This window comes from Papaver somniferum, unplaced genomic scaffold (assembly GCF_003573695.1).
Source record: "Papaver somniferum cultivar HN1 unplaced genomic scaffold, ASM357369v1 unplaced-scaffold_137, whole genome shotgun sequence".
In the NCBI taxonomy this organism is placed as follows: domain Eukaryota; kingdom Viridiplantae; phylum Streptophyta; class Magnoliopsida; order Ranunculales; family Papaveraceae; genus Papaver; species Papaver somniferum.
In genome coordinates, this window is record NW_020622934.1 from 16,033,003 (window position 1) to 16,042,963 (window position 9,961).

The following is a 9,961-nucleotide window of genomic DNA, read 5'->3' on the forward strand; positions in this document are numbered from 1 at the left end:
CTATTAGGTTCTGTTCGAGTACCTTTTATCTCCCTTGATCTGCTAGGAAAAAGAGAACAAAACTATACTTAATATTTTTGTATTGCATAAATCGCATAGAAATTCGGTGCCGTTTATGGTTTCATGATAATGAAAATAACTAAGAAAGGATAATATTCTACTAAACCCCTGTTCGTAAATACATAAGCTGAATATGGTAAGTTATTTCTGTTACCTAACTTTCTAAAAGCATCAAAATCAATTCCTGTCGCTCCTTGTATGAAGGTAGGGATGTAAATTGGGCCGGGCCGGGCAGCCCGACCTATTTATTAAATGGGACGGTATAGGGCGGGCCGGAACATTTCTTATCCATGAAATTAAAAGGGCCGGACGGGCAGGATTATTTATCTACAGTTAGTACCCATGGCCTACCCAAGTCTGTTTTGTAATTTGGGCTCGGGCGGGTAGGGCCGGGAGGGCCTTGAATATTACAAACAAATATATATATATTATACATATATATTGTTAAAAATAAAAAGAAAATAGTAATAATACACAAGATTTACTTAAAATTAATAATCAAATACGAGAATTGAGATGGGAATAAGATAAACCAAACTTCCTATAATTTTTCCTGAATTGAATCATCAGAAAAGGAAACTTCCTTAGATTTTGCTCAATATTTTCTCTATATGGTTAACAAAATTAGACTCCAATGGAATAAAAGTTAAGAAATACATATGAAAACTATGAGGGTTGACTGTATTAAGTATATGTACCAAGTATATTCTAGGATAAAACAAATGAGAACAGTCACTTAGAGCAACTGCAGTGGACGAGTAAACCCAAATATTTGGTCCAGTGGGCTGGCGCAGTGGGATGGACTATCGATCAAAATTTGATCAAAGAGTAAAAACCAGACCAAATTTGGTCGGCGACCAAGACCAAACCAAAATATAGTCAGGCGTTTATATAATCTCCGCCTACACCACGGACGTTGATATAGTCTACGCCACTCATCAGGCACTCGTATAGTTAACGCCCAACGAACAGGCGTTGGTAAAATGTACGCCTGGATGGGGCGTTGGTTAAATGTACGCCCCGTCGGGCGTACGTAAAGTTAACGCGGGCAACAGGCGTTTATATAGTCAACGCCTAAAGTTTTAAAACTTTAGGAAATTTGCTTGGGGCGTTGTCTTTATCAACGCCCCATTTTATTTTATTTTTTTTATTTTTGAACCCGGGCGAACGTATAATCTCCGTCCCACACACCAGGCGTTGCTATAATTCACGCCCCATACCAGGCGTTATCTTTATCAACGCCCCATGCCAGGCATAATCTTTATCTACGCTGGACGATGAAGCGGACTTTATATCAACGCGCGACCAAATTTACTCGTCACCCGCTACGCCACAGGACGGACTAAACCCAAATATGGTCTTTTTTTTTAGTCTTTGGTCTTTAGTTATACTCGCACCACTGTGAACGCTCTAGGCTAGGTAAATGGATAACACTGGCGGGTAGCATTGACGGGATAATAGGGAGGGTATTGTGCCGGGCAAGAAAATTTAAATTGTGGCATGTGCCCGCCCTCTTATTTAAATGGGCTAGGTCGGGCCAGCCCGTAAAAGGCCACGGTCACCCGTGGAGTCATGGGACACGGCGGACGGTACTGGGCCTCGGGCTGCCGGGCAAAATTTACACCCTATATGAAGGTTTGTAGAGAAAGATGTGCGCTGGTTTTTTCATCTTAGTTAGAAAGAAATCACGCTCCCTAGGAAAATAAGAAATAACCTGAAGTTCATCGTACTGCAAGTTGTAAACTTGAAGACCATTCCCACTTTACCAGTACAGAAATATCTGATTAGAGAAACTGAAGATACGAGTAGGAGGTATAGTAGTACTGTCAAATCAAAAAACAGCAGGAATCTGGTGATGTTGTGCGAGTTGAATTTTTCACACGAACATTAAAACACTCCTCCTTAACCCACTTGGATTGATCCTTCGATACATACAAATGAAATCTTACAACAACAGCAGCAACTACTACTATCGTGATAATGACGTCGATGAAAATACTCACCTCTATTCCCGCATTTGGAGTACATATTGATGATGATAATGTTACACGTTCGAGTATCTGACTGCACACCTGCTCGAATCACTTGCCTGAGGTAAATCTTTCCACCTGCAAAATCCAATGCTTCTGTAACTCTTTGCAACTGATATTGCGAACCCGATGCCTCTGTACCACCTGCAAAATCCACTGGAGCTCTGTGTGACAACTGTTCTTATGGTTCAGATTTAGTAATGGATGGCCTCTATGAGGAAGGCAAAAACAAGTGGAATGTTTCTGAATTTCCCAATCAAGGTTTTCATAATTTGATCAAAAGAACAAGTATTCTATACACCGCTTATAGAGGTCAAAAGCTTTTCTAACTAATCAACTGACGTCAAACGTTTCACTTTCTTGTTTCTTTGAGAATAACTAAATATAATCCTTTTATAAAGGATCAATCAGATCTCTTAGGGGGGTCTTCCGGCTGTTGAAAGTTAGGGTCATCTTTCCCAGACATAACTTGCTGTATGCCTTCTTGATACCCTTGTATGAAGCTCTTGAGAGCATCCCTATAAGAAGATGCCCTTGTCATGTAAACACGTTGTAAAGCAGGCCTTAGAGTTTCCATTCCCCCTCTGGCAGCAACCGCTGTTTGTTTAACACGATAAGAAACTAACATAAGAGACAGGCTCGTAAAGACATAAACCAAAAAACTGGGCCCACCGCATTAAACAATAAATGATAAGTTTATCAGTATTAAAAAACCAGTAAATTGTTAGCAAATATCTGAATGCAGTCTATAAGAGAAGCCCACCAAGATCCTCCAATGTGGAAGGTTCTTTATCTTTTGTTGTTGTATTTACTCCATCACGTTTATCTGTGAACTCATCATCCTTTTTGTAGTCATTTGGCCGAAGATCGGGACCGATATCCCTTACCCAGCTTGCTGCATAGAGCCTAGATGCTTGCTTCAAAATCTATTGCACAATAAACAATCTATAATAACCACCAAATTCCTACACATTTCTAGCAAACCAAAATGACGCATCCCAATAAGATTAAACTTGCTATCGCCCATATCTGTAACAGCTAAAAGCACCCAAAATCAAGCTAACATTAACTGAGAAATCTTCAAAAGTGACTTTCATGGGCGGGACATAAAAGAAAGAAGCAACCTCACACAACATAACAATGGTTACGACTATTACAAAGGCTTTAAAGAGAAACAGAATACTTACATAATATCGTTCCTTCCAAGTTAATTTTCTTCGCTTTTTAATTTGAGGGGGATCAGGCAAAGATGAAGGGAAGGCAATTTGTTTCAAATCATATCGAACATAATTATATGCTTTCCAGCACACGACCTTCAACTTCATTTTGCTGTATGATAACCCTGGACGAGAACCCATGAAAAGAAAAATGATCAAATAGGTATCCCTGCTTTTTTTGCGTCATGACAAACTTAGCTAGCATCAAAACATACCAACACTATGTAATTTCAAGATGTATGATAACCCTGAACGAGAAACCATGAAAAGAAAAATGATCAAATAGGTATCCCTGCTTTTTTTGCGTCATGACAAACTTAGCTAGCATCAAAACATACAATCACTATGTAATTCAAGAAAAAAAACCCACATTTTTTTGGGTTTCAGTTCGTTCTACTTCCAAGAATTTAACATAATTATACACACATATTCAAACAACTAGGGGAAGGAGCTATTAACTTTCAATGATCAGCAGTAAGCAATTTGGAACAATAAGAGGAGAAGGTCTTGAGTTAGCGATTATGTTGCATGAGATGCGACGCAAAGGATTCACATCACATTATGGAATATGGATTTTAATATTCCTATGTTACATTTTCCAGTCACTTCATATAAGTGGCATATCATAGCTTCTAAACCTTTCTCTCTTTTATGTTGTATAAGCTACGCCAAGTCCTACTGCAAAACCTTACAATATAGTGTCCAAATACTAATGTCATTATCTGTGTGACGGGTCTATGGGAAAGATGTATACCTATCGTGAATGTATAATCCTTGGAACAGCAACAACCACAACCTACAAAGTTAACTGGATCCTGAGAAACTTGGCGGACAGTGGCCTGGAACTGCAATCACTTCTATGACGAGTTCTGCGAAAGGCTTGATGTGCCTTATAAAGATTTTAGTAGTTTGAACTAGTATTTCGTTTACTCTTCTAAGCCCTAAATCACAAGACAGTGAGGGTTTAAGAGTAACAACTAACAACAGTATAAACCGTTACCTCGTGAATTTTCTGATGAGCCAATGAGTCCCATCCAGTGACCTAATTTTATGTGTGGCAAACAATTAAGCTAATAACAACCATCGAGCACCAATTTCGTAAGCCTAACTAGTACATATGCACAGTACTAAATTTAACAGCGTGTTTGATTCGGATTTCAAAAATGGTTATGGTTTTCTCTGTTTTCTAGCATTTTCAGTAAATAACCTTTTTTTCTTGTTTTCATCAACTATCTGAACATGTTTAGTATACACTTTTTTAAACTTACCTTGGTCTGCGTATCTGAAAGCGTAAAGAATCCCAAAATTTCCCTAACATGCTCTGGTATTAATGGAATTCCTGAGCTCCTACTGATTCTTTTGGAAAATGGTTGGATTGACCAGAATCTCGGGTCCCAGAATATTAAACGGACACTAAATTAACCTGTTCCAGGTGATCAAGCTCTTATTGACAGTGTCATATTTAGTATCTGTAAACTAGTCGAGGACACCAAAGAGATTCTTATTCCACGAGTGGCTTACAAGCCTTATGGTTTTCGCTTTTTTTCAACTCATAGATTTCAGCCCCTTAAAAAAAATCAGCCTCAAAATTTGAAGTGAGTAAGTTTAGATTTAACCAGGTCAGTGCCTACAAACACTTTAAGGCATCTGATAAAGCTATAGATATGTTATCCTACAAGATATACAATGATTGAATCCCAAAAATCGAAATGCCAATACAAGCAGGTAGTTAAATGGGCTATATCTGGAAGAAAAGGCCACTCGTGTTGAGGGCTGGTTTAAAACTCACAGTCGTACTCTTGAGTAAGTGAGTCTAAAATGCTTTTCTTCCCAGTTAGGTACAGTTTCCTGGTTCAACTGTAATTCAAATTCCAATAGCTGCAAAAGATCCGTAATTTCCAGCTATAATAAGTGTCCAACGCAATTAAGCAGGTGATGTTCAAAAAAAATTTGACATTGTAATTAGCCATTTACGATTATTCGTGTAACCGCTTAAGTAGGTTACACTGAAGCTCCGCAACGACCAACAAATGGTGACACCCTTATACTTTATTTACTGAAGAGCTAAGCTGTGAACAATGAGTCAGATCAGTTCATCTGATCCTGGAGGAGATCCAATGTTTGACTTTGATAGGTTAACTTTTGACAGATAAATATATGAAAACATGTAAAATATGACAAATTAAACTCAAATGTTCTTATCTCTGCCAACAGATGATATAGTACTACCACGACTGCCACATAACTATAGAGCAACTGTTGATTAAAATTACCATGTAAACTTTGAGAGAGATACCTTTTTAAGCCGCTTCTACCATAAGCTCTAAAACTTCACCTCGTTTATCACGACTCACGACTATACCGGCTCTGTGAATAGAAATATATATCATGTTTAAGTACGTCCGCGGCATTTCTAGTGTATAATCGTAAGATATCATTCATCTTATCTGTAATAGTGTTTGAGAAAAATCATACTAAAAAATCATGTCTTCAAGCACCACAACAATAAAATCGATTCACTAAAACAATAATTCAAATTTCCTAACCACCCCAGATATCATAATCTTGGAAGAAACTATATCTAGATGAGTAATTTTATTAAACAGTATGTGTAAATCCAAAACTCATTTGTCCTCAAGGACCTAAAACCCTTCGAATTCCAACAGAAGAGACAGACACTCGGACCAATTTTTTAGGCGCCGGATATAGGGAATCTTGAGCATTATATCTACTGTTGAAGGAAAAGTTCCCTTGTTGGTCAACTGGTAGCAGGGATTTGAGAAATGTAAATGTGAGTGTCTGTTGGGGATCAAATCAAGTAATACCAGAAACCCTTTTTATTATAAAGATGAAAGAGACGGTCATGGAAGAGAAATAGACGGAACAAGAAAAAAATTAGATGCATAGAGTTAAAAATTACCTGAACTCTGAGAATCCTATATGATAAGTCCTTAATCACAGATCTTTCATCTACAAATGAAGTTCATCGGAATCCCAAATTTATACCGGAATTATGAAAATGGCAAGCTCAGCAGTGTAATCACAGTAAAAGACCTGGAAAACGCATGATTTGAGCTTAGGGTTTATCCCAGCTGTCTTGTTTTTAGTCCGTGAAAACCTAAGGGCTGCACAGGAACCGTCCCGTCCCATGAAACCGTACCGGTACCGTCCCGAAATCGCGGTCAGATGGGACAGGTACAAGTACCAAAAACTGGTACCGTGTCTAAAGTAGGTACAAGTAACGGTTCTAGGCTATTCCCGTCCCGTAGTATCGAGGATTTTTATTCATACTTCTTTTAGGTGCAACACTACTTTTGGACTGTTTTGGGAGCTTCATATACCTTTCCTTCATGGAAGATGAACAACGCAGGCTACAAATTATGATCCTTCTACATGAACTTTGGTGTAGTATATATGCATGTCTTCTGGTTAATTAAACTTTTCTTGTACTGATTGGTATTCAAGATCATGTCTCAAGTAACGCACACAACTTTCCTCCTCACTCACGTTTGCTTCTTGTTTTACCATGTTGTGTCAATTATGACGCTTCGCTGACTACGACATTCTATTGCTGACCTACCAGACTCAATTCAACGGATTACTGAGCCTGTTTGGATTCTAGCTCTTTCTTATTTCATAGCATATCTCGAGATTGTAGCCATCGCCAGTGTACGTGGTTGCTTAAGTATCCTTTTACCGTTGTTATTTTGTTTCTTGTGAATATTAGTATTTTGTTAATGTAGCTTTGCAATGCCTTCGTTGTCTCCAGCTAACTAATTTTAGTGTTTCTTTTTCAAAATATGTGCAGTTCATGTACTATGAGTTTTTCGACCGGGCGTCAATGTACAAAGTGGGATGCTTGTCTTACGCAATCTATTTCTTCGCAAGCTTTCCAATGTTTTTGAGGTAAAATGTGAATTCAAACTCTTGCAATGCATTCAATTTCTAGCTTATTAGGAAAAGTGGATTTTTTTAACATATGGTACAGGTAAAGAACCGGTCCCGTCCCGTACCGAGTTAAATATGTACAAGTCCCGTCCCGTCCCGTACTACACGGGTACAGGTACAAGTACAAGGTACAGGTACCGGCCATAGGGAGGTACAAGTACTGAGCTAGGCAAAAACCCGTTCCGTCCCGTCCCATGTGCATCCCTAGATGAAAGAGTCGAAGTGGCCTTTTTACATAAACAACCTCAGAGAGCACCCAAGGTTTAATATGTTAAATGCACTCTTTTGGAACCGTTTTTTGGGGACTACTCAAAAATGGTGCGGGACTACTCTCCATTTTTTTAGGATGGATACTAGAAGTAATAATGAGTCACCCCTTATTTAAATTTTTTTTTAATATCAAACTTGCCCTTGATAATTAAATTAGTGTAATGATCAGTGATTTAATTAATGATTAGTGAGATTAAATTAAAGTTGATTTTTTCCAAAAGAAGAATTATTGAGAGGGAGAAGAAGAAGATGAAGATGAGGGTTTTGGAAGAAAAAATGTTAAGATCTTTTTCTTTAAGAGCCACAACAAAAATATGATGTTTTGGGTACTCAGGGATACTTCAAATTTAGTTAATGGTGCTTGAATTGGCCAAAACATTCCTAAAAATGAACAATTTACAAATTGATTTCGGTTTGGTTAAAAAAGTTCGGCTACGACATATGAGGAACAGGTAACCGAACACATCTGTAAGTGTAGTTCGGCTAATATTCCTGAAAACACAGGTAGCCGAACTCAGCTTTAATGAAGTTTTTTCTTTCAGAGAAAAGTTCGGTTAGGAGAAGAAATTGCGACGTAACCGAACTAGGAGTTCGTCTAGGAAAAAAATTTGCGACGTAACCGAACTCAATATGCAGGTTTCTCAGAGAAAAGTTCGGTTAGGAGAAAAAAATTGCAATGTAACCGAACTTTTTGTGGCGTAACCGAACTTTTTTCGATGTAACCGAATTTTTCGCGATGTAACCGAACTACAAGTTTGGCTTGGACATTTTCTTTTCGTCCAAACCGAATTTTTCTCTGAAAACAAAAACCTCCATTAAAGTTGAGTTCGGCTAGTTCGACAAAATTTTTCACACAATTCCTAGTCGAACTTCTCTCTGTAACTTCAATTTTCAATTCATTTTGATGATTACTTCTCATTTTCTCAACGGAAAACGAATGAAAAGTAATGGTTTTGTTATAATTTTGATTTTGATTTTGTTTTGTTAATGATTTAAATTAAGCTATATATAGAGGTGGCGGTGGTGGTGATTTGAGGTGGTCGGTGGTGGTACGTGGTGGTTGGTGGTGGTGATGGGAGGAGGTGGTTATATATATATAGGTGGTGGTGATGGGAGGAGATGATTATATATATAGGTGAAGGGTAGGTTAGTCATTTCCACACTTTAGGACACCCCTTATAAGTATAGAGTAGACATTCCTATCACAAAGTAGCCCCCCTCCATTTTTGAGTAGACCCCAAAAAACGGTTCTTATTTTGATGCGGCAACCAGGGCTGTTATGTCCCTATTATTGCTGTTATGATTGTTGTTCGTGCACTCTAATAACCAAGGCTGCATCCTAGTTAGTGACTCTCCGAATCATTTCCGAATGATTCACGAACGTATCCGAACAGACCGAATCCGAATTATACTTCCGAACTATTTGAACTCCAAACCTAGTTCGTGGATTATATGGGTCTCACGAATGATTCGCGAACGTATCCGAACTGACCGAATTCGAATGATATTTTCGAACTAGAACTCCCATAGGAAATTCTCTAACCAGAGTTATGTTGATTGGTTTTTGTTTGATTTTGTATATACTTTATATTTAAGTACAATTATTCAGTTAAAATTTCTATTGGTAGTTGTTTAACCAGTGTTTTATGTGTTGATTATTGTTTAAAAGTCTATAAACTCGTTTTACAATACATTTATGTGATTAAATTGTTTACTTCTTGTTAAATAATCGCGCTAAAATATTTTTTTCCATCTTATAAATCATATACAAATAAAATTAGTCTCGTAATAAATCCATAATACTTATCAATTTATCATATATGTAAGCCGAATTTTAATTGTCGAACTCACATTTATAAAACGAATATGCATGTACGTATGCCGTTCCGAACTATTGTCCAAACAACGAACCGTTGACCGGATTTTCGACCGAACCCGACCTATCCGAATCCGTATAATTATCGTACGTATGACGTCCCGAACTACTACTCGTACCCCGATTGCTAACTAGGGGTTGCATTTCGCTCTCCCCTCTCTCCTCCCAACGGCTATTTTTCTTCTGCTACTTCAATGGCTTGTGAGTAGTCTCATTTTCCAATGTCATATCCTTAGCTTAAAGGGGTAACGGAATGGGAAGGAATCAAATAGGAGTAAATACAAATCTAAATATCATCCTTCTTGCTTATTCGACTATAATATGTTTTCAAAATCTTCGCATCTGATTTTCTTAAAGTTTATCTTGATTTTCAAGTACAAATTGATTGCAATTTTTAAACTCTTTCTCTATTTGTTTCGATACGAAATCATTTTACTATGATAGATTATGGCTGGGTGTTTAAAACAGATTTAAGTGCATTGCGTATCTATTCTATATCTGATTCTTCCTGGTAATTTATGGTTCTAAGGTAGGCTTTTCCATCAGGCTCGTGATTTAAA

At 37.7% G+C, this 9,961-nt stretch overlaps 1 protein-coding gene across 2 annotated transcripts; it reads right to left on the reverse strand.

The window, feature by feature from the left end:
• Nucleotides 1–1,844: 1,844 nt before the first annotated feature.
• On the reverse strand, nucleotides 1,845–6,376 carry LOC113334472. 2 transcript variants are annotated; one of them, XM_026580718.1, is made up of 5 exons: nucleotides 6,228–6,376; nucleotides 5,604–5,674; nucleotides 3,278–3,432; nucleotides 2,854–3,016; nucleotides 1,845–2,687 (listed from the first exon to the last, which is right to left on the reverse strand). In XM_026580718.1, the coding sequence occupies exons 3-5, from the start codon at nucleotides 3,413–3,415 to the stop codon at nucleotides 2,494–2,496; spliced, it is 495 nt and encodes a 164-aa protein (XP_026436503.1). In that variant the 5' UTR covers nucleotides 3,416–3,432; nucleotides 5,604–5,674; nucleotides 6,228–6,376; the 3' UTR covers nucleotides 1,845–2,493. The 2 variants fall into 2 exon arrangements, with proteins under 2 accessions (XP_026436503.1, XP_026436504.1); XM_026580719.1 differs by lacking the exons at nucleotides 5,604–5,674; nucleotides 6,228–6,376 and adding an exon at nucleotides 5,097–5,173.
• Between the last annotated feature and the right edge of the window lie 3,585 nt (nucleotides 6,377–9,961).